The sequence below is a fragment of the Vombatus ursinus genome, unplaced genomic scaffold (assembly GCF_900497805.2).
Source record: "Vombatus ursinus unplaced genomic scaffold, bare-nosed wombat genome assembly UNPS02014820.1, whole genome shotgun sequence".
Taxonomy (NCBI): Eukaryota; Metazoa; Chordata; class Mammalia; order Diprotodontia; family Vombatidae; genus Vombatus; species Vombatus ursinus.
The window spans coordinates 15,240,926-15,265,113 of record NW_020954598.1 but is presented as its reverse complement, the minus strand read 5'-3'; the positions used below and the strand labels follow the sequence as shown (position 1 = coordinate 15,265,113).

The 24,188-nt window shown below is 38.7% G+C and overlaps 1 protein-coding gene across 4 annotated transcripts in view; it reads right to left on the bottom strand.

Annotated features, from left to right (window-relative positions):
* Positions 1-16,439: 16,439 nt before the first annotated feature.
* TNS3 (tensin 3) overlaps positions 16,440-24,188 on the bottom strand; it is a 511,123-nt gene continuing 503,374 nt past the window's right edge. For all 4 annotated transcript variants that reach the window (XM_027836865.1, XM_027836867.1, XM_027836868.1 and 1 more), the window contains 3 exons: positions 22,955-23,023; positions 22,822-22,848; positions 16,440-19,730 (listed from right to left, as the gene is read on the bottom strand). In XM_027836865.1, coding sequence (XP_027692666.1) covers positions 19,586-19,730; positions 22,822-22,848; positions 22,955-23,023 — 241 coding nt within the window. In that variant the 3' untranslated portion in view covers positions 16,440-19,585. The remainder of the gene's footprint in view (positions 19,731-22,821; positions 22,849-22,954; positions 23,024-24,188) is intronic.

Sequence of the window (24,188 nt, the reverse complement as noted above, 5' to 3'; positions counted from 1 at the left end):
GGATGATCCAAAGACATCTTAAATTCAACAGGTCCTAAACTAAACTCATCTTTTCCCCTAAAATCTCCTTTCTTCTTATCTTTCCTATTACTGTTGAGGATACCATTATCATCTCAGTCAGCCAGGATTGCAACCTAGATGTCCTTAACTCTTCACTTTCTCTCATCCCCCACATCCAATCAGGGGTCAGGTCCTGTCATGTCTATATTTCATAACATCTCTCCTATATACTCCCTTATCTTCAACAATGCAACCACCCTGGTGCAGGTCCTCATCACCTCGCCCCTGAACTATTGCAAAAGTCTACTGGTTGGTCTCCCAGACTCAAGTCCCTCCACACTCTGAGCCATCTTCCACTCAACAGTTAAACTGATCCTCCTAAAATGCAGTCTGACCTTACCATTGATTCAGTAAACTTTGGCTTTCTATTAAACCCAGAATCAAATATAAAGTCCTGTATTTGGTCTTTAAAACCCTTGTAACTTGGCCCTTTCCAATATTTCTAGTCTTCTTGGACCTTTCTCCAATGTAATCCAGTGATACTGGCCTTGTTACTGCTCCTCACACATGACACTCCATCTCAGCTCCAAGCATTTTCACCAACTGTCGCCCATATGTAGAACTTTCTCCCTCCTCATCTCTGCCTCCTAGCTTCCCCGGCTTCCTTTAAATCTCAGCTAAAGTTTCAACTTCTGCAAGAAGCCTTTCCCAAGTCTCCTTAATCTTAATGCTTTCCCTCTCAAAGTGCCCCTAATTTATCCTGTGTGTATCATATTTATACATAGTTGTTTATATATTTGTATATTATCTCCCGCATTAGACTGTGAACTCCTTGACAGGTATTATCTTTTGCCTTTATTTATAATCCCCATCATGGGGCACAGTACTTGGCACATAGTAGATGCTTAATAAAGGTTAGTTGACTGAATAACTGCAACTTTGCAACTAAATCAAGGAGACCCTGAATTACAGGCATGACCCAGGTTCAATATCTGCCTGGCTCTGCCATTGAATAACTGTGTGACCCTAGGTGAGTTACTTAACTTCTCTGAATCTTACTTATGGTAAGATCCTCAGGATCAAGAGTTCTTAATTTGGGACCAGGGACCTTTTTAAAAAATAATTTGATAACCACATTTCAGTATAATTGGTTTCCTTTGTAATCATATGTATTTTTTATTTTATACAATTAGATACGTTATTCTGAGAAGGCATCCATATGTGCAAATGACACCAAAAAGTGAACCTTAAAGTATCAAGGACACCAAAAAGGAGAACAACCACTGCTCTAGAGGCATTGGCTTGCAAAGGACATTTTGCAGCAAGTCCTAGACTCCAGAGCCTCTTCAATGAAATTTCCAGCCACAGAGGAAAAAACAAGTGGATAGGAAAAAAAAAAAAACCTTACCCAGTTTAGGAAATGCAATTGAGTTAGACCATCAGTATATATGTTTTGGACAGACACTTCAAATGGGCAACAATAAACTGGACTCAAGATCTAATAGGAGAAAGAGAATAAGACAGATTGCCTTTGGAATGTTCATAATACTATAATATTATCAAAGACCTCAAGTTGTTCCTTCACTCAAAAGCCTCTTTTTCTTTTAATGTTAATATTCTCCCAGCTCTGCTGCATGTATGCAAATCATGGCATGTGATTTCCAGTGAATCAAAATGTCCTCAGGGAGTCAAAATGTGAAACATACACAAAGAAAAATTATACAAGGTACTATGTGAGAAACAGCATGGCGTAGTCCATAGTGGATGGAGAAGTCAGGAAGAAAGAATTGGGTTCAGTGACAATGTCCAAGGATTGCCCAGTGTGACCCATAAGCTCTTATTGTCTCCAGACAGCTCTTGAAGACTATATATTATAGAGAAAATGTAACGTGCATCAGTAAGGGGAGTTTCCTTATAAGAGTTCATTACACTGATGAATTCGCAGGGCTTATAAAAAAAAATGTTACAGGGGGGAGAAAATTCTAAAGTCCAACTGGGAAAATTTAAGGCAGGGAGAACACACTTCTTATTTCTTAGTTCCTTTGCTGATTAAAAAAAGGAGAGGGTTAGAATTGATGACTTTTTCCAGCTTTACACTCTTTATTAATGAAAATTAATTAACAACAAACTTAAAAACCTACACTGCTGCAATTAGCTATGCCGTCCACTAGGGTGTACTAGCACCCCACCATTGCCTCTAGGCTAAGGCAGTCCAGCCCTACACCTAGCCAGCCGGCTACTCATGTCAAATTGTATGGGGTCTGGGTGTTTTCCTTTTTCCTCTGGAAAAAGGGAGGACTGAAGAAAACAATGCACAGAGACTAGCAAGCCAGGATGACTGGGCGTGAAGAAGCTGCATTCAGAGGCCCCTTTCCTCTACTTACCTTGGCCTCTGCAGCTTGGGCCCACGTTCCATTTCTTTAACAGAAAAACTGCCATATTCAACTAGATGGAGTTAATCGTTAACTTGATTTCCTTTGCCCCCCTGCGGGCTGGTGTTTGCTGACCTATAAAGTTATGTCCCAGTGGCTTTATGAGTATTGACTTACACTTTTGTGACCTCCTCCCACACCTAGAAGCTGCAGATGGTGCAGATGTTCCCCGCCACCCTGGTTTAGGGCTATCTTCTATCTTCAGGAACAGAGTAACTGTTGGGCAATGCACCCTCACCTGCCTCTTTCATTATATGGGGTATGGGAGTTTTATTTATTTAATTGCTCAAAGCTGGAGCAGAGTTAACAATCAGCTTTCAGATAAATCCAGACCTCACTTTGATTTAATCCTGTGACCCCAGAGAACAATTTCCTTCCTGATGTGCAGTTGTAGCATATGGAAAGAGAACCACTAGGAACCAGGAAGATCTATGTTTGAATCCTACCTCAGACTCTCACTATGTGACCCTAGGCAAATCACTTGATGCCCCTGAGCCTCAGTTTCCTCAACTGCAAAATGAGGATAATATCTCTGGCACTAATCTCAGGATTGTAAAGAAGTTCAACTAAAACAATGCATGTATATTGCGCTTTGCAAACCTTAAACCTACATAAACATGAGGCTCCTGAGAAAGTTTGTCAGTTCTTTGATTTACTATTTCCCGGGGAAAGGGCATTGGGCTCTTGTGGTTGCCACTTTTCTTGGGCCAGATGCTGCAGACGTCGTAAAGAAAGCCTGAAGAGCCCACCACCTCGTGGCTGAAGAGAGCCCTAAAGTGAGGAGATAACCCTAAAACTGAGAGTCCCTAGGAAGGAGATTATATAGTTCCTGCCCTTCACTCCATGCTGAAAAATCTTGCTGGAGAATCAGCTAACACCTTCGTTATGATCTTACACTTTCAGTGAAGAGGTGAGAACAATGTAGACATCCATTGACTGAGGGATGGCTAAAGGAGTTGCCATATATGAATACATCGGACTTTTTTGTTGTTGTAGTTCAGTCATGTCCAACGCCTTGTGACCCCATGTAGGATTTTCTTGGAGAAGATACTGGAGCAATTTTCCATTTCCTCCTTCAGTTGATCCAGGGTCACAGAGCTAGGAAGTGTCTGAGGTTGGATTTGAATTTAGGTCTTCCTGACTCTGGGCCAGGCACTCTATCCACTAAGCCACTTAGCTGCCTCTTCAGTGGACTGCTGTCACAAATGATGAATACACAGAAGCATAAAGAAGGTTTACCAGAACTGATGCAAAAGTGAAGGAAGCAGAACCAGGAAAAAGCAGACATAAATAGAGCAATGCAATGGAAGGAACAACAAAAGAATTGGAACTGAATGCTAGGAAATAATAATTATGAATAGAACAATGTAATGGAAAAAAAAACAATAACAAAACAATTGGGATTAAATGATAAGAAATTATAATGACCAAGTTTGGTTTCAGAGAAGAGATAAGATAAAGCCCCTCATCATAATTGCCACTTCTCGGTGGAGGGAGAGAGAAATCTGAGGGTATGCAACACTGTTTACAATGTTAGACGTTTTCCAAGTACTGGTTAGTTTAAACTACACTGTTGACCACCCTCTTTTTGCTACAAGGTATAACTCTCTGGAAAGAAGAATAGGGAGAGATATTTTGGAAAATGTAAGTGATATATAAAAACAAAAGATATCAATGTAAATAAAAATTGATTAAAATGGATTTTCATTTTAGGGAATGTCTTGAGATCACAAAAAAGGACTATACTGTTTTCTAATCTAACATATTCTCTTCTTCCTATTCAATTTTGGGCTAACTCAGTGAACTGGCTATCCACTTATATGCTACAGTATGTACAATGAACATTTTTTCATCCATTTGAGTATATATATATATATATATATACATACACATATATGTGCACATATACATGTATATATGTGTGTGTGTGTTGTACGTATGTGTATATGTGTGTACATATACATAAATATATAGTTAAGCTGATGTCTTTTAAGTCATTTGAGAGTGAGAAATAGCAAATGTTCAACCCAAATGTTGTACTGCTACCCATGAATGCAAAAAAAAAAAATTTAAGTATAGAGAAAAGGTACCAGTGTGTTCAGTGGGTCCTTTAAAGAGAACTTATGAGAAGGTCCAAAGCAGGCATAAGGACCCCGCTAAAATCAAGTTATCCCATTCTCCAAAAATATTGAGCCTCTGAAAGGAAGGGTGGCAGTATTCTTTGAGACAGCTCTGCTCTCTTCTGACTTTTCCCTTGAGGATCCCCAGAGTCATTCAAGCCCCAAATCTACCTCAATTAAAGTAGTTCACTGCATTGATGAGAATGAGGTGAGAGCAGAAGAACTAAGGGCTGCTGTTCCCATGGAGATACTCCCACTTGGAGATATGGAAGAGGAATATTAGGTCTCTGCATCAGATGACCCCCTTGAGCCCCCTGTAGTTTCTAGTGTCTCTTACAGGGAACCACAGCCCTGTCTTGCCCATCTTCCAAAGTCTAGCTTCTTCCCGTTTTTTTGCTAGTATATGGGGCAGATCTACAAGGCTAGTCCTGTTCCCCATCCCCTGATCTGGGGAGTTGAATATTGTGTGTTGTAGATCTGTTGTTTATTTTGTTCTGAAACTGAAGTATGCGGAATAGAATGCATTTTTTTTAAAAACAGAAAAAAGTGACTGACACAAAACAAGTAACCTAAAAGGCATAATTAAGGAGATTTGTGACTGGGAAAGGAGGCAGCCTTATTCACTTAACATGAAGGGGATAGCTGGCAGACAGCCTTTTTGGTACATTAGTGCATATGAGATACTAAAAGAACAAGTTTCCAGTATGTTGGGCAGAGGGTCTCTATGGAGAATTTATGGGAAAACATAGACAAGACGCAAAACAGCATGAGAAGCCCCAGTGAGATGTGGTTGGCATGAGTGAAGCCCTACTGATGAAATCATATATCCACCAAAATCCAAGTTGAAAGCCAATAAAAGACAACAAGTTCCCTTTCAGGGAACACCAGCAGGACAGAGCTGTTCTTTCAGGAGCTGAGAGTCAGGCAAAGACCAAGCTCACCTACTTCATAATGTTATGTAGGGCTTAGTCCCTACTGTGCCTCTTTCCAGCTTACCAACTTCCCACTTGGAAGGCTGTGAGACAGATAACAATTGACTCTATCTTTGACAACAGTTAGTCAGCTAATTGGCATGTTAGCAAATCATTATATCTAGCTCCTGGCACTTCTTCTGAGCTCCAAACCTACATCTCCTATAGGATATCTTTCTTCCTTTCTTCCAGCAGTATACATTCAATGTGTCTAAAAGCAAGCTCATTATTTTTCTCTTTCAACCTGTTCCTTCTGATTTCATTATTTCAGTCAATGGCATGATCATTCAGTGAGTTTCCCACAGGTGTGCACAAAGCAGGGTTCAGGTGTGTTGGTGTTCCTGGCCAATGCTGTTTACCAATGGAGTAGCCTATGTTTATCTTGACCTTTCCCCCTACTTCTTCTCTTATATGCTATCAGTTACCCAATCTACTTGATGCTTTCTCCACATCTCTGGCATTTATCCCTTCTTTATCCCCACTACTGCTACCCTAGAACACCACCTTCTTTTTTTTTTTTGGATGATTGCCATAGCTTCCTTCTCTCTTCCAATCACAGGCTTCATATTATCATCAGAATAATCTTTCTCAGGCACAGCTCTGGTCATGTCATTTCTTTTCTTTAAAATCCTGTAAGGCTCCTATTTCCCACTAAACAAAGTTCCAACACTGCCTGGTAATCTTAGCCCTTTATGATTTGGTGCTACCCTTTATTTTCAGTCTTGTCACATATTGTCCTCCTTCACCCTACATTGTTGTCGTTGTTGTTGTTGAATTATTTCAGTTGTGTCTGACTCTTATGACCCCCATTTTGAGATTTTCTTGGCACAGATACTGGAGTAGTTGCCATTTCCTTCTCCAGATTATTTTGCAGATGAGAAACTGAGGTAAACAGAGTTAAGTGACTTGCCCAGGGTCATACAGCTAGTCTGAGGCTGGATTTGAACTCATGAAGATGAGTCTTCCTGAATCCAAGCCCAGTACCCTATCTACTGTGCCACCTTCCTGACCCTTCTGCCCTCCATACCTCTTGTTTTCCCCGCTCCATGCCCTTACTCACATGGTCCTATATGTCAAGGATGTCTTCTCTCATCTGCTTTGCTTAGTGTATTCATACATACCTTTTAAAATCCAAATTAAATGTCATTTCCTCTATGAAGCCTTCTCTGCTCTGTCAGTAAAGACTTTGCCCTGGAACATCACTTAGTACTTTGTTAGCACCTCTCTAATGCACCTACATGTAAGATTATATATTGTAGTCATTAATACTTGTTCCCTCTAGATGAGTAAGATCCTTTAGGATAGGGTCTATGTCCTATAGAAACAGTATCCGCCCCTAGCACTTCTCATTTTCTGAAAAGTTAGACATTTTGAAAAGGTTTGTTGAATTGGATTGGGTTGAAAACCTTGCAGTAAACAGCAAAGGAATAACTAGAAATGTCTGTACCTGGAATAAAAAACAAAAACAAAAACAAAAAACAGTGTGTAGAGTGGCAGTACAAAACCTATTGTGGGGAGAGGTAGCAATTTAGAGGACAGTCTGACTCCAGGCAAAATGGGCAGCCTATTCTCTTCCCCTCTAACCCAACACCACATGCCCACAACCTTGCTTACTCTCCTCTCCTCTTCCCTCAAAACAGAAGGGGTGTTGCCTGTGGGATGGCCTGTCCCTCTCCTTTTACACCCCAGTCACTAAACCCTTACTTTCTCTTGATGCCTGCTTTCCTCCGACTCCAATCTTTTGAAGGCACGGGCTGACTACCAGGTGTGAGGCTCTGGGGGCTACAGTCTGGATTTTCTTGCAAAGTACAATTACCCTCAGCCAGAGAGAACCACGGCCCCTGGAATATGTACTCCTGAGGTAAAGCCTCACCCACCCTGTCCTAGTCAAGGATCTGGTCGACAGGCCAAATGAACTTCAAGAGTAGTTTATTAACACTTCAGAAGCTACTAAACTTTGTCTGTCTTGTTCTCCCTACCTCTGCTTTCTCCATTTCTGTCTCAATCTTTCTCCTACTCTCAGACATTTGTTTCTCCTTCAGATTGTTGATCTGTTTTTCCTTCTCATCTTTCTTCATCCTCTTCCCCTTTCCTTAATTGGTTAATGATGTGGAATTTAATATATGAAACTACTTGGCATGTCTGCTGTATTTATTGACTAAAGTTATGTTTCCCAGTCTTAATTTTAAAATTAAATGAGTTTAACTTTTCCTGTGTCTGTCTTACAGGAAAGAAAGACAAAACAAATGAATTTTTTTAAAAACTTCCATGTGGCATTTGATTCATACTTTCCCTTGGCCAGTGGCCCTTGATGGAAAAAAAGATCCTCCATCTTTGACTTAAGATTATCCCTTCTGTGACATGATACTTCTTTTTGACCCCGAAGACATGTTAGTAGCAAGGTCATGTCTGAAATTAAGACCAGACTAAAAGTATAGATTCGAAGGGGGAAAGGAGTAAATTTGTGCATATGAATTATCCTTTCAAGCCAAGGTTCACCAGATGAAAGCCCCTGATTCCAAGTTTCTCCAATAAGGTTGCCAAGGTGGGTTTTCTTTAAACTGATGTCTCCTGCACTTCAGTAGAAATGCTGTCGAAGATTGAATTCTTTCTATTTTTTTAATCCCTGAGGTAGATAGTTAATTTTATCCTTCTCTTCCCCTCTACATAAAACTGCAGGGTCACTTTGAAATGGAAGAGACCCGGGTTTGACTTTCACCTTTGCCACTGACATGTTGTTTAACCTCAGTTTCCTCATATGCAAAATGGATATTATAATACTTGTCTCATAGACCTATTGTGAGGATCAAATGAGGTAAAGCATATACAGTGCTTTTCCAAACCATAAAATGCTAAATGTCAATTACTATTAAATAGAAACTGTACCAAAATCACTGTAGGAGGCTTTCCAATAACTTCTTCAGTTCCTTTTGTGGCTAAAGTCCTTAAGAAGGTTGTTTATAAGCACTGTTTCTACTTCCTTTCCTCCCATTCTCTTCTTAATTCTCCATAGTCTGGCTTCTGACTTCATCATTCAACGAATCTGCTCTCTCCAAAGTTAACAGTGAGCCAATGGCCAAATCTAATGTCATTTTCTCAATCCTTATCTTTCTTGATCTATGTGTGTCCTTTGACATTGCTGATCACTCTCCTCTCCTTTCTAGTTTCATGACCACCACTCCATCCTGGTTCTCTTTCTGCTTATTCCTTCTCAGTCTTTGTGCTTTTATAAATGTTGGCTGAATTGAATTAATATAGTCCTTACCTTTAAATTGTCACCTGTCACTTTCAAGAATCAGTATATGAACGTGGAGCAATGGTTAGGAGTTGGATTTGAAGTCTGAGGACTTGGATTCAGAGCCTAGTTCTCCCACTTGCTACCTGTGTGGCCATAAGCAAGTTATTTAACTTCTTTGATTCTCAGTTTCCTTATCTGAAAAATGAGGTGGAGAGTGGGGTAGACTAGATTATCTCTAAGGTTCCTTCCAGCTCCAAATCCCTGACTCTATAGCCCCAGTTTGGGCAGCTAGGTGGAGCAGGGGAGTGGCCTTGGATTCAGGAAGACTCATCTTCATGAGTTCAAATCCCAGCCTTGGATACTTACTAGCTCTGTGACCCTGAGCAAGTCACTTACCCTTGTTTGTCTCAGTTTCCTCATCTGTAAAATGAGCTGGAGAAGGAAATGGCAAACCACTCCACTATCTTTGCCAAGAGAACCCTAAATGGAGTCATGAGGAGTTGTACAAAACTGAAAAACAACATAGTCATAGTTATGCCAGCAGTGTGATAGAGCCCAGGTATTTTCATTCTGGGGTAAACACAGTCCCAGGGGATTTAAGAAGCTCATCAAGAAGGTTTGGTTAATTGTAAACAACCGCATTATCTTGTTGACATTTATCTTTATTTTATTTCCTTTGTGAATACACATTATAAACTCTATAATTTATTTCCTTTCATACTAAATAGGGGACATGGGAAGATTTACTAAAAGCCAAGGGACCAAAAAAATGTTGAGAACGCTTGTTATAGTATAAATAGCACTGAGCAAGGGTCTAGAAATATCTAGGTTCAAAGCCTACCTCCAACATTTGCTGTATGACTCTAGACCAATCAAGTGAAACAAATGTGTGTAGAATTCTCTGTAAACCTTAAAGCCAACAAAAACGGCCACCATTGCCAGAGCAATACGGTCACCAATTTGGCAACCCATCTTCAAAAATATTCCAACTTCTACCTAAGAACTTTTCTTCCATATCAAAATTATCTAACTCTTGACTTGTGTGTGGATCAGAAATTCTTCATATGGGAAATGATTCTCCCTGATTTCAACATGGGAATGCCAGGGCATTTCTTAGACTTTGTTTAGAAATGCAGCTCATCTCTACTTATGAGCTTTTGGATACGGGTCAGCCCTTCTAGTTTTCTCAGACCTGTCTAAGAAAATGTCAATAGGACTGGATTAAAGAAAAGAGATAACTGTCTTCCCTCACTCAATGATGGAAGAACTGCAGCTAAGTCTGTAATACATCAGTTTTGTTTCTCCTGGGGCCTCTTCACCTCTAATTTCTTTCTGTATGACCCTGTCAGTAGGTACTAATGAAATTCATTTATGATGACCTGCTTTTTTAAATTTTTTGATAGTAAGCTATTTTTATATCTTACTTTTCTAGGTTACAAACATGGAAGGTAGAGATTAATTTTTTAGATTTTTAATTGAACTAATTTCATAATTCATTTAACTGTAAAATAAGAAGACATAAACTCTTGTGAGTGTCTAAGTCATAGAATCTAGATCTTTATTTAGAGCTAGAAGGGACCTTACAGGTGACTTGGCCTAGTTTCTTCATCTTACAGAAAAGAAAACTGAGGCCCAGAGAGGTTGTGACTTGCCCAAAGTCTTGAACCCAAATTCCTTCCATTATACGACTCTGCTGTTTTCAAGGCAGAAATCAGTCAGTCAACAAGTATTTATTTAGCATCTACCAATGCCAAGCACTGCATTAAGTGCTTGGTGGTGCTGCTGTTTGTCCTTCATTGTGTGTGTGTGTGTGTGTGTGTGTGTGAGAGAGAGAGAGAGAGAGAGAGAGAGAGAGAGAGAGAGAGAAGAACCCTTCTGGCAGTCTGGTGAAGCCTACAGACCCTGTCTCAGAATCCTATCTTTCAATAAAGGAAATATTAAATCTCAGAGGTTGATGAAAATAAAGATAGATTTCTTTTTTCCTATCCAAGTTCACAGCTTCTCTTCCCCCAATTCCCCAATGTACCCGCAAAAGTTCCAGTGGATCCCAGATTAATCATGTCTGGTTTAATAAAGATGAAATGATTGTTCAGTTGGCAAAATATTGCCCTGTGCAAAACGTTTACACCTCTTTTTCCTCCTTACTAAAATTCTAACATTCATGCCTCAGATGAAAATGGGCCATAGTAACCTGAAGAAGACAGAGATAAATGTTTCTGACTACTTTGTAATCTTAATAGTCTTATTTACCTGGTTTCCTCAAAATATGAGGGTGGAAAGAGAAATGAGGACAATCTATTTAGAACAATCTCAACCCTTTTCTCCACCCCCACCTTCCTATCTGTGGTCAGTAGAATTCTATGGGTTGGAAGTGGGGGAGAAACTATGATGATGAAGAAAAGGGCAGAGAAAAAGGATAAGGATGAAAAACAAGGCAAAATCAGGGAAAGAAGATAGAGGGAGGAGACTAGAAAGTTAAGCATTAGCACTTAAAGCCTGCTCTAAAATAGAGGAGATTTAAGTTGCAGATCACTACAACTAGGAAAGGTCTTGGACATCTAGTCTAATCATTCTCATTTTATACATAAGGAAACCAAGGGCCAGAAAGGCTAAATTGTTTGACCAGAGTAATGCAAGCAAAGAGGGTACTCAAAATCATGTCTCCTGACTCCCAGATTTGGTTGTTCCAGCCATCAAAGGAATTGGAGCGTTGCACCCTCTTCCCTTCCTCTTAAGCTACACCCCCATTATGCATTGATTCTTCAGGTCCTGAGCCCCAGTGTGATGATATTCTGGACAGCTGGTTAAACCACTGAAGTGCTGAAGAAACATCACAAGCCAACTCAAGAGCAAGAATCAATGATTTCGCCTGGCCCACTCTTCATTTCTGGCTAAAGAAGAGGGAGAGAGGAGTGAGAAGTGAAAAGACAGATGGGTAGCATGCTTTGGCTCAAGCTCAAGATCTGACCGCTACTAGGGACATTTTGTCAAGAACAGCATTGTTTCTAGTGCCAGTAGACTAGTCTGAGCTCTGTCTCTTTTTCCTGTCTCTGACATTCATGTGGGTGACTTCCAGACAGAGACTAGTAACAGATGTTGGCCGGTTTACCGGAGGAAAAAAATGCTACAGCAACCTGGGCTTAGACATGTATGTAGGTTACTTTTGATCATCCCCAAACCATTGGTTCCTTATGTAGAGATGCCAATGGCACTTCCTGAAGGACTTCAGTCTCTCGGGACTATTAGGATAGCCCTTGAAGTTTTCTCTTCACCATTGTCATGTAATAGAGGCTCCTGGCCTGAGCTGGATCAACTCTTCTCTGGACAGTTTTTCTTAATCAATGGATCTCAAATTTTTTGGTCTCCTAAAAATTATTGAAGACCCTTTCCAAAGAACTTTTGTTTATATTGGTTATATCAACAGATATTTACTGTATTCAAAATGAAAATGTCTTAATATTATTATGAAAACAGTTTTGACCTCATGGACTCCCTGAAGGGGTCTCTAGGACTACCAGAGGTCCTTTGACGACAGTTTGAGAACCACTGTTCTGAGTTACTACTTTACTATCTGTGAATAGTACTTGACTTAGAGCTTCTTTCAAGGAAAGGAGGCTCAGGAAACAATGTCAATGTTTTTGAAGTAGAACTCCCAATAATCAGGGGTCTGAATCTCAATAGGAACATTTCTTTGCTGGCATAAGTCCATTAAAAATTATCTTTATAGTGTGAAGATAGTAAAAAAATCCTCCATCTCCAATTAATCCATTGTAATTAGTTCCCTTAACAGCAACCCCCTAGGATTTGGCTTATTGGTACAGCCCATCCTTTCTGGAATGTGCTACTACTGAGCTTAGGTTTGAGGAGAAGAAATGAGCTTTTCCTTTCCCTGCTCCCTATAAAGAAACACACAATTGAGAGGCAACTTGGTGTAATGAATAGAAAGAGCTGCATTTGGAGTCTAGAAGACCTGGGTTCAAGTGTGATTCTAATGTATACTAGCTGCGTGACCCTGGGTAAATCACTTAACCTTCCTGTGCCCCAGAGAGGGCTGCAGAGCAGATGCCCACCTGCATTGGTAGGAGTTCCTCACTAGATATTCTGTACACTGATGAAATGACAGGTCCCATCCAAAACACAAAAATAAAAATGTACATACAAATTCCTTGATGTTTTAAAGGTTTGGTTTGCTGTGTTCTGCCACTTCACATCATTGGGAACAAAACCTCGTTAGACTTGTATCTTCTTATTCAGAACCTCAAACCCTGGCGATTCTCTTCCCAGATTCCCGTTCTAAATGTCTCCCTCTTTCTACTTCATTGGTAGGTAAGTAATAGTAGTTACACCTCAGGGTTGTCAATAACAGACATCTTCTCTTAAATTTTTCTGTTCCTCAATGACCCCTTTTAGCTTTAAACCCTTCATCATGGCTCAGGCCCTTCCAGGGGCTGCTTTCTACATTTTACATTTCACAAGAAATATATGACAAATATAGTATATAATGATTATTAGATTGTGAGTTCCTTAAGGGCAAGGGCTGTCTTTTGTTTCTTTAGGTATCCCCAGACATTAGCCCAGAGCCTGACACACAGTATGTGCTTAATAAACACGGCTATTAACTACCCTATCTCACATTCTTTTAGCATTTTGAAAGTTTTAGATCACTTTTTCCAAACAATTGAGTGAAAGGAGTAGTAGAACTATTATTATCATTATGACAAATGAGGAAAATGAGGTTCAGAAAGTGTAACTTACTTCCCCATTATCAGTCCAAGTCAACAAACGTTCATTAGAGGCTTACTTTGTACCAGGGAATGAGGCTAAGAACTGGGGATACAAAGAAAGGTAAAACAAGATCATGGTCCTCAAGAGATAGTAATATGTAAATGTGCATACAAGGTAAATACAATGTAAACGGAAGGAATGCACCATCAGCATAGGAGAAGTGGGGGAATGAAGGAGATCAGATAAGGCGTTCTGTGGAAAGTGAACAACCCTAGTAAGTGCCAGAACTGGGGCTCCCAACACAGGTCAATACCGTATATAACATTGAACATGTCCCATTTTCCCCTCCAATAATTAAGGACAGGGTAAAGAACCAGTCTTCCTTACAATAGTCCCCTTATGATATGACCATCATCATTAAAATTTCATCTATAAGATGCTGTGATGGGGAAAAGGAAGAAGGGCTGTAAAAACTAGAAACTCCCAGAAAAATTCAGAAGGTAGGAAACTCCCACTCAGTAATACAGATAATCCATTACTCTATAAGCTGACAATCAAAATTTCCTGTGGTTCTTTGTCCTAACACAGGCTTTCAAATTCCACAGAAGTCAGAGTTAAAACTGATACTCCAGGGAAGCAAGATGAGAAAAACAGAAGTGTAAGTTCTTAGAACATGAAAAGACTGAAATTAAAGTTTGGGTATAGTCCAGGAGAGGCACTTTCAAGGAAAGAGTGAGAAAACTATTCGTAAATTAAGTTAAAGTCAACTCCTAAATTATTAGCACTTATGGAGAGGAGAATGGGTAACTGGTACATACTTTCAAAATATCTTTAGCTTTGGAATCAGCTTTCTGTGAGGGAAAGCAATGTCTTGAAATTCATAAGGAAAAATATTTAGCTATACTGAGTTAATCTAACAGTACTAACTGGGAAGCTGCCCAACCATTCCATCCCAAAAGATTCCAAATGAAAAATCCTTGCTCCTACTCAATGACAGTCCTAGATACCCCTTCTGTCTCAACTGCCACAAAATTAATCTTTTAGTTTCTGAACCGATGGAAGTGGTCAAGTGCCTGAGTTCCAAGGGGCTTCTCTATGTTCCAAAGACAGAGTTATACAGTTCATAAAAGTGGCATTTAACAAATATTCATTGGCCCACAATACTAATGCAAATCTGCTTCTTCCTTTCCTACCATCTGTTACTTCCCCATTCACCATCAGTTACTAAATACAATTTGATTAATTGAATAAAAGACAAAAAAAATTTGGTCTTTCATATTTTAAGATGTACTTGATGAATTGATTTTAACATATGGCCATTCATTGGCATGTGTTGAATTTTGACTGGATAAGAAGTGTTAGAATGGACTAGATGGTTTTTAAGGTCTTTTTGGTTCTACATCTGTGATTCTATGACCTGAATTCAAATCCTGTCTCTGATCCTATGTGACCCTGGAGAAGATATTCAACTTTATTGTACCTCAGACAACTCTCTAAGACTTAACTATGAAGTTAAAGGCAACTAGATTTCTTCACAGTGATCCTTGGAGTAAACAAACCAAAATGCCTCAAAAAAAGAAACTTAAATGCAAATTTGATATACTTGGTTTTTCTTCAATGAAATTGTCCTCACTTTGTGGCTTCCAGAAATAAAGAAATACCAATCCGACCCTCAAAATGTACCTGAAGTGAAAAATATCCATTTTACATGACTAGTGAGGTGTCAAGGCTCCTCACAAGCCACTTTGAGGGGAGAAATGTCGTTTCCACATAGTGATTCATGGGAGCCAAATTTTGAATTCCCTTCATGAGACGGTAATACTACATGTTGTAAATGCCTTCTGCCACCCTTATTCCCACCCCACCTTGATTTTATTGGAAATAATAAGATTTCAAGCTAAAAGGGAATTTAGAGATTATTTTATTCACCTGTATCATTTTACAGATGAAGAAATCAAGGCACAAGGTGTACATACTTCATAGGTAGGTGGTACTAGTAATAGCTAGAGCCTGAACCCAAGTTGTCCCAGCCCAAATCCAGGGGTTTTTCCAGTATGTCATGATGCCTACTTTGTCACTGACAGTCATAACTATGCCCAAGTTACTGACTGAATCAGAACTGGAGCTAGTTCCTGTAATTTCCTCCCTGGCTCTATTTAACTTTAGATACAAAGGGAAAATTATAGAAGAGAGTTGTCTTGGGGCTGATATGGTTCAACTTCTGGGGTAAAGGAGGATGCTTGTGTTCTCTGTCATATGAAGGAAGAGAAGGGGAGGTAGTTGTTCTTCTTGACCATAAAGATCTCTTCCTCCCATATCTTGACTATAGCATGACAAGAAATTTGTTTCCACAGGATGAAACATCAAATGCTGCCTCCTACTATGGAAAGTTATGAAAGGATTTTAATTTGCTTGTGTTTTTTTTTTTCCCTCCCATTCTTCCTTCCCTGAACTTCTCTGAAAAACTTTCCCTTCTTTGAACAGATTTCCTTTTAACTTATCTTTTGAAGCAACACTTTCATGACCTTGTTGTCTCCAGACCCATGTCTTTCTCACCTCCATTCTTTACTTCCTCAAAATAAAATCTTAAAGGATTTTTACAGGTGCCACCGCCCAACACCATCAAGCCCCAAATTTGTTCTCAGAGTAGACTTTTGTTGATGTTGTTTAGTCGTTTTCAGACACATCCAACTCTTCGTGACCCCATTTGGGATTTTCTTGGTAAAGATACTGGAGTGGTTTGCCATTTCCTTTTCCGGTTCATTTTACAGATGAGGAAACTGAGGCAAACAGGGTTAAGTGACTTGCCCAGGGGTCACCCAGCTGGTTAGCGTCAGGGGCCAGATTTGAACTCAGGAAGATGAGTCTTCCTGATTTCAGGCCTAGCACTCCATATCCACTGCACCACCTAGCTGCCCCCAGAATAGACTACTCTCATTGTAATAACAGAGACTTAACAAATTCATAATTTTATTATACTCTGAATAGAGGTGATATTTAAAAAGCAGAGAAATTGACTATACAAAGAATTTATAGGACATTCATTTACATACTGAATATGTTTTTTTACAGTATGGAGCAAAGGTAAAACATCTACTAACAGATAAGGCAGAGAAGGCAATGTTAACATGTCAATGATATTAAAGATACACTGGCACCATTTAATTAAGCGTGGCTTTTTAGCATGTCCATATTGTAACACTGAAGGATTATAGCAATACAATTTAATAAGCAGGTTAATAGGTGCCTGGCTACAAATACATGTGGCAAAAAGCTAATATGAGTTTACCAGTCTTTCTTTCCAGTACTGCATATACACATCTTGAATCATCCTGGGGGAAAGCCTGTTATGTTAACAGTGTGACGCACATTTGTCACAAAAAGAATGCTGTGTGACTGGATAATGCTATTTACTACCGAGTATACCTTACAGTTTTTCTTCTGAGTATGTAAAATTATTTCATATATTTCTAATATATGTGGTAACATATCATAAGAGAAACACACTGTGAGAGCTCTCCTTAGAACCATAAAAATGGACTCTACTTTTCCTGCTAAGAAGAGTCAAGCTCCTAGTGGATTTTCCCTGATGCTCTTTTGAACACAGAGCAAAAATTGAAAAAGAGCAAAAAATAAAAATAAAAAATAAACATGCCAGTAAATGATCTTTAAAAAAAGAATGGCAACCTTCAGGCTCTAGAGTCCTTCCTGAATACACGTGGGCATGAAATCCTGTGAAAATATCTTGAAAATTCCAAGTCACTGGATACTGGCAGGAAAGAAGGGGCCCCAATTTCACAGCATTCTCTTCAAAAAGAAGGATTATTCGAACCTGACTTTAAGTCCTAAACAACCTTTCTTCTTCTTCCTTTGTGGGGGCAGCCTTTCTAGGATAGTTACACTCTCGGAAGATCCTGTAATTTAAGCCCTCTCAATCATTTCGTTTCCCCAAACTTCTGATGAAATGAACACTGTTGGACTGGACACTCCTTGGAAGTGATTTAGGAGTTAAAATTCTGCCTGATTGATTGTTTTTAAGGCACACAGGATCTCCAAAATGTCTAAGCAGCCTCTTCAAATGGCAATGCAAATATTACATGATGAGTAAATGTGTAACAGAATCATAAAGTATTTGGCACAGAAATGAGGCCCTGGCCTTTGTCATGTCAACTGCAGCAAGAAGTTATCTACCTTTTAGCTTTATATACAATGCCCACTGCAACTCAGTCAATTCCAATTGCATTTGAGCTGCCATCTTCTTCCCTGCCTTTTGCTGCCCTGACCCATGCATTAAAATAATCTCTTTATAAGAGTAAATTTTCAAAGCCTAAGTTGGTCACTATGATTCTTGCATAAAAGAAGCACTGATATGTGATCCTGGGAATGGTAGGAGGATATTATTATTAAGAAAAATTTTAATGGGGGATACTTAGGGGTCTTTGAACATTTATTCAGCACTTTGTGCACAACAGAAGAGAAAGTTAATGTTTCATCAACCAGGCAAAGTCCTGGATCATTGGTCCCAGCAGAACTTCACCAATGGCAGATTTGCAGAGAAAATCATTTAGATATAGAAATATACACAAGTACTTATTTGCTCATATAATACAGCAGCTAATATGACAACCAAAAAAGTTTATATTTTCAAGAATCATCCCTTTTCTTACCTTCATTCTTAGGATGCCACACTCAGGACTATAATACAAAGCAAACCACTTAGCAGCGTGACAAGATCCACATGAGAACTTATAAAGGCGCAAGGTGCCCTATATATCAGCTTGTTTCTATCCTTACAAATGACATCCAAAATAACAAGCAGATGCCAAGGCAAGAGTTTAACAAAATAATTTTCTTTTTCCCTACTGGATGCATTAGTTGATTCTATCCACAATAAAAAAAAAAAAATTTGGGCACAAAAACCTTAAAGAAGTGAACTTGATGAACCAAAATATTGAGAAACAAATTCAAATATGCAAAAAGACTTTCTGTTAAAACGGTATTTCCAAAATACAGGATGTGTTTTAACAACATCATAAGAAAATGTTGACATACTTTCTAAGCAAGGCACATGCAATAGCATATACTTCAGATACAGTAACACAAAAAAATGCAAAGTTCAACAAGGTGTCTAGTAAAGAGTACTCATACAATATAGCAATATCAAATTTCTACCATAAATAATCTGGCATAGGCAAAAAATATAAATTATATAAAATCATTTTTTTTTGCTTTTCCCTCATTTTTATCCTGCTATTACTTAAAATGGTTTCTTTCTTGCTTGACTCTTCATACAAAATATATTTTTTTAAGTGAACAAAATACATCAAGCCTTCACCATACAATTTTTAAAAATGACATCTCTAACTTTTCATAAAGCACAACGACCTCAATCATTCCCAGATTTAGACCTTACAACATCAGTATCCCTGCACCTCTGTCTTCATGGTCCCTGAAAAAAAAAATCAACCTACACTAACCTTCATCAGACATACTTCCCCCTTCTCAGTTCAACTCTAGTCTTGGTTATGGAAAGATGAAGGGAAGAGAAAATGATTGTACAAAAGGCCCATTATCCTCTCAAAGAATATCAGTTTGTGAGGGTCACAGCTACTGTGGATGCAAAAAGGACAAGTGTCTCCATAAGGCCATGCATGCAGTTCTATTATGTATTAAATCTCATAAAACTCATGTAATATAGTGAGTAACCAGGCAATCATTCCATTGTTCACCCAAGAGATACTGGGGAAGGTGAAGAAGGGTACACGAGCTTTTCTCTTTCAAAGTTTGTCTCCAAAATGGACTCTCTGGATAGGTACAGATGCTCCAGACACAGCTTCTTTTATTTAGAACTTGGCACTTGGCTGTGAAGATGTTTCAAGAGACAAGAATTTTCTCTTGAGAAAGGCCAGGAATTTTGAAGTCTTTCTTTTAAAATAAGAAAAAAAAAAAAAGCAAGGAAGGAAGAAGAAAAACGTACAACAGGCAGAAGGTTCTGTTTTTCTTCTTGGGATCGGTACATTTCAGTAAATCGTTCAAAAGGACGCCATCCCTCCCTACTCACACTAAAGTCTGAAGGGCAGTCTATTTGGCAGGGAGGCTTCAGATCTTTTTGGGTGAACCAATCATGACCTTTGATACAAAGTTCACAATGGCACTGGCGGGCTGCTCGGGATCATGTTCTGCAAACAGGTGGCACACGTTGTCTGTAGCGCTCCCTTGTTTTCTTGCAACAAATCCAAATACTCTGGAAAAGGCAATTTAAAAATTAAATGGGCAACACGTACACAGAACCATAGTTACCCTGTACAAACATTCACACACCATTTTCCCCTTACTATTTAATTCAATCACGTCACAGCTAGAAAACATCTCCTCGTTATAACAGTGTCTAACAAAACACACCTGTGATTATCTAATCTGCTTTATTTGCTAGTACACGGGTCATTTCTTATATAAAGAGAAGTGGCATCATCATTTTCATTATCATAACTAACATCTGTATAGGGTCTACTATGTGCCAGGCACTGTGCTAAGCTCTTTACAAATATTATGTCATTTGACCCTAGGAGGTAGTTGCTATTATAATCATTATTTTACAAGATGAGGAAACTGAGGCAGAATTTAAGTGACTTGCCCAGGGTCACATAGCTAGTGTGTATCTAAGACTGGAATCAAACTTAGCTCTTCCTAACTCCAGGCTCAGCTCTCTATCTGCTGCACTTATTACCATTATTGGTGAAGATTGACCTTAGATCCTGACTATACCAAAAAAATAAAATACATTCAGACTGTGTAGGAAAGATGACAGTGTCTTGTAAAGAAAATATATGTACATGTATATATACATATCTGTGTATGTGTGTGTGTATATACATACATATGTGTGTATATATATCTATCTATCTTTGAGATCTATAAAGCGCATTAACATATGGCATATCATTTTATCATTATAACTATAGTAGCTATCATTATCATCCCCATCTTCCAGAAGAGGGAACTGAGATTGTGAGAGTTTACAAGGTTTGCCCTGGGATCTCACTGCTAGTAAGTGTCTAAGTATTTGAACTCAGGTATTTCTGAATCTAAGCCCTATAACTAACCACTACAACCAGGGAATTTTTATCTAGCATTCATGAATTTATTTTTACAAACATTTTATAATTATATGTTGATATAATTTTCCTTTGTAATCTTATTAGTTTTATACATTTCATTTTATGCATTTAAAATTATCATTCTGAAATAGGGTCCATAGGCTTCACCAGTCTGCCAGAGAGGTCCCTCTAGCTCTCTCTCTCTCTCTCTCACTCTCACACACACACACACACACACACACACACACGTTAAGAACCTCTGCTCTATTCCAAATTACCTTGCTACAATTATATTTGAAATTTGAAAATTGGCATGGCTCACATATAAGAAACATTGTAGACCTTTCAAAAACACAAGTCAAACACATAGGGTCTGTTTTCCCTTACTTTTGTATTCTTAAATTACAAACTCTAGAAAGGGTGTCCCAAAATTCTAAGTGAAATTTTAAGCTGTGTCAGGCTTAGCTGCTTAAAACTTCACTAAGGCTTTTAGGAGTTCCCCCCACCCCCCATAAACTTTTTTTTTGGGGGGGCAATTGAGGTTAAGTGACTTGCCCAGGGTCACACAGCTAGTAAATGTCAAGTGTTTGGGCTGAGGGCAGATTTGAACTCAGGTTCTCCTGACTTCAGGGCTGGTGCTCTATCCACTGCACCACCTAGCTGCCCCTAGTAATATTGTTTTTTCTTTTTCTTTTTTTTTTTTTTTGGCTAGGCAATAGGGTTACTTGCCCAGGGTCACACAGCTAGTGAGTGTTTTGTGTCTGAGGCCACATTTGAACTCAGGTCCTCCTAAGTCCAGGGCCAGTGCTCTATCCACTACGCCATTTAGCTGCCCCGCCCCCATAAACTTTTAAAACAAAGAATAGCATTTAATTATTTTCTTCAAAGAGTTGAAGTCACTATTTATGCTAAATGTGGGTAAATAGTGGTTCTGGAGTCAGAAGACCCAAGTTCAAATCCTATCTCTGCTGCTTACTATCTGTGTTACCTTGGGTGAGTCAAAGCACCTTCATGTACCTCAGTTTCATCATGTGTAAAATAAGGAGGTTGACCTAAAAGGTCTCTGAAATTCACATCAGCTCTAGATCTATGATTTTACGTTCCTTTTTTTTTTCCCCCAGTTGGAAGGACGCTAGCTTTACCGAAGGTGAATAACCAAGGATTCCAAGGCAGGGGATATTTATTGATAACCATAGTTTAAATCAAAGATAATAAAAAATACTTTTTTTGAGAGCAGAGACTGTATTTTGTATTCCACCCAATGTCTAGAAGAATGTTAGCACATACTATTTACTCACTCAAGGAACACTCACAAATTGACTAAAAGACCTAAGGACTGTAGCCAGGCATGAGAAATGTAGTGATCTTTCCCTAGAATTATATATACTAATTTATGAGATAGTCACTGGATATTCACATATAAAGATCTAACAGCAAGATAGAAAGGTCTTTCCTACTTGAGTTAGGAAATTCCCATGGCCCTCTAACTCCTTCACTGAGCTCCACTGACCTCAAAACTATTCTAGTCTTTACTAAAAGGTACCTTTAAAAAATACAATAATGATGTATAATCTCTTTTATTTTAATTAATGATGGTTGGCAATATCTCTTTTTTCAGGCTACATATAGGTTATGTCATATTATTCATAGTACATAAAGAGGAGAGACTTCATGAGCATCTTTGCCCATTGGCAAGCCTTCCTCTAAATATAAAATATTATACTCTGTCAAAATAAATGAAGGGTTATTCTGTGGCAAAAGGATTAGCCTTGCTCTAATTTGCCTCAGAAGACAGAACCATAAACAATGGATAAAGTAGGCAAAAATAAAAGCAAATTTAGGTTTGATGTAAGGGAAATTTTCCCAACAATTAGAGCTATTCAAAGTGACATGGGGTGCTTTGGTTAATGGGTTAACCTTCATTGGAGTCCATCAAGCAAAGGCTAAATTACCACTCACTGGGTCAGGTTTGACTAGATGAGTATTGAGACCAATTCTAAAATTTTGGCACTCCTATGATTTAGTTCTTGTCCTGAAAAACAAGGAGGAAGCTACATGTTCCTAACAAGAATCAGGGCGGTCTTACATGTTCTGATGGGCATGGTAACAATTTAGAAAGATTGTGCTAAGTGATCATCTGTGGAAATTGGGACAAAAGTTCAAGTCTACATAATGACTCCAAGCTAAAAGCGTCTATACTTAAAGATAAAGGAATCCAGATAATGATGGGCAACTTACTTTGCCGAAGGGCCATCTTTGATCCACCTTGTTATACATGAAAGAGGAAACAAAAGGAAAGCATTAGTTCTGTTTACATTTTCAAGGCAAAGTTAAAGATATACACATTTATTAACAAGTGAAAATGCCTTACTTCCTGTCCTGTGGATCCAAAGCACAGAAAATGACAGTGTTCACTGGATAATGTCTTCGGAAGAAAAGTCTGTTAAAATGAAACCGAAGGAGAAAAATCAGTGTTTTCAGCATTTCTCTTTTAAGATTGAGGTATGGTGATGATTATTAGTGCAAGTAGGAGCACTCAGTAGAATATCTTGAGAGGCAACATGATAGTGTATAAAAAGACACTGGATTTTGTGGCAAGAGACATAAACTTCAGCTTGGCTTCTTCTTCTATCTATGTGCAACTAGACAATTCACTTAATCTCCCTGAGTTTCACCTTCCCTCTATGCAAAATGAGAGCTCTGGATTAGCTATCTCCAAAGTTCCTTAAATCCTATGATGACTCTTCCAGTATTATTTTCTTGCTTTATAAATGTCTTGGAGGAACAGATGAAAAGTAGGCCCACTGTACTTGTAGCTTATGTTATTACTCTGGAAGATAATAATAGAATTCAAAGTAATCTTTACATTTTAAGGAAACGATTTTTAAAAAGATACAAACACAAAAAGTCATGTTGGTATTCATGGAAGGAAGGCCATTACCTTGGACCAAAGGTTAGAGAAAATTACAGTATGAGAAAAAGAAATCTTCCTACACAATCATAACAGGAAAAGCACCCAAGGGAAAGACTTTGTCCACATCATGACCAGTCACTTTGATGACATGATTAAGTCATCCAAGGCTTCAGTAATGTGCGTGTGCCAAAGCCACAGAAAATAAAATGCTACTATTGTAAACAGTAAGTAATTAAAACAGGGCTGTTATTAAAGAGGGTAGTAAGGCATGTAAGATGATGTATGTAACCTCTCTGCTATACTTGGCAGTTGCCTGATAAAACTGTTAGAATAATACGCCTGGCATGCACTTCCATACTTCTGAAGGGAAAGGAATTGGCTTTATGATATTATTGGTACAGGGAGTTCCCAGGTGAGGAAACTCCCCTCTACCAATGTAGGTAGGCACCTTGTCTGCAACATAGAGTCTTAGAGAGTTTCCTAGAATCTTGACAGCTTCAGTGACATGCTCAGAGTCACTTGGCAATATGTGTCAGAGTTGGAAGTCACACCCTGGCTTTCTGGCCAGATCTGCATCCGTTATATCACACTGCCTCTCTCTACGAAATTGTAGAAAAATGATTGAAAGGAGCTTCCCAAATGAGATTTTGTTTCAACAAGAAAAGGAAAGGAAAGGTTGGGATCTTGCTAA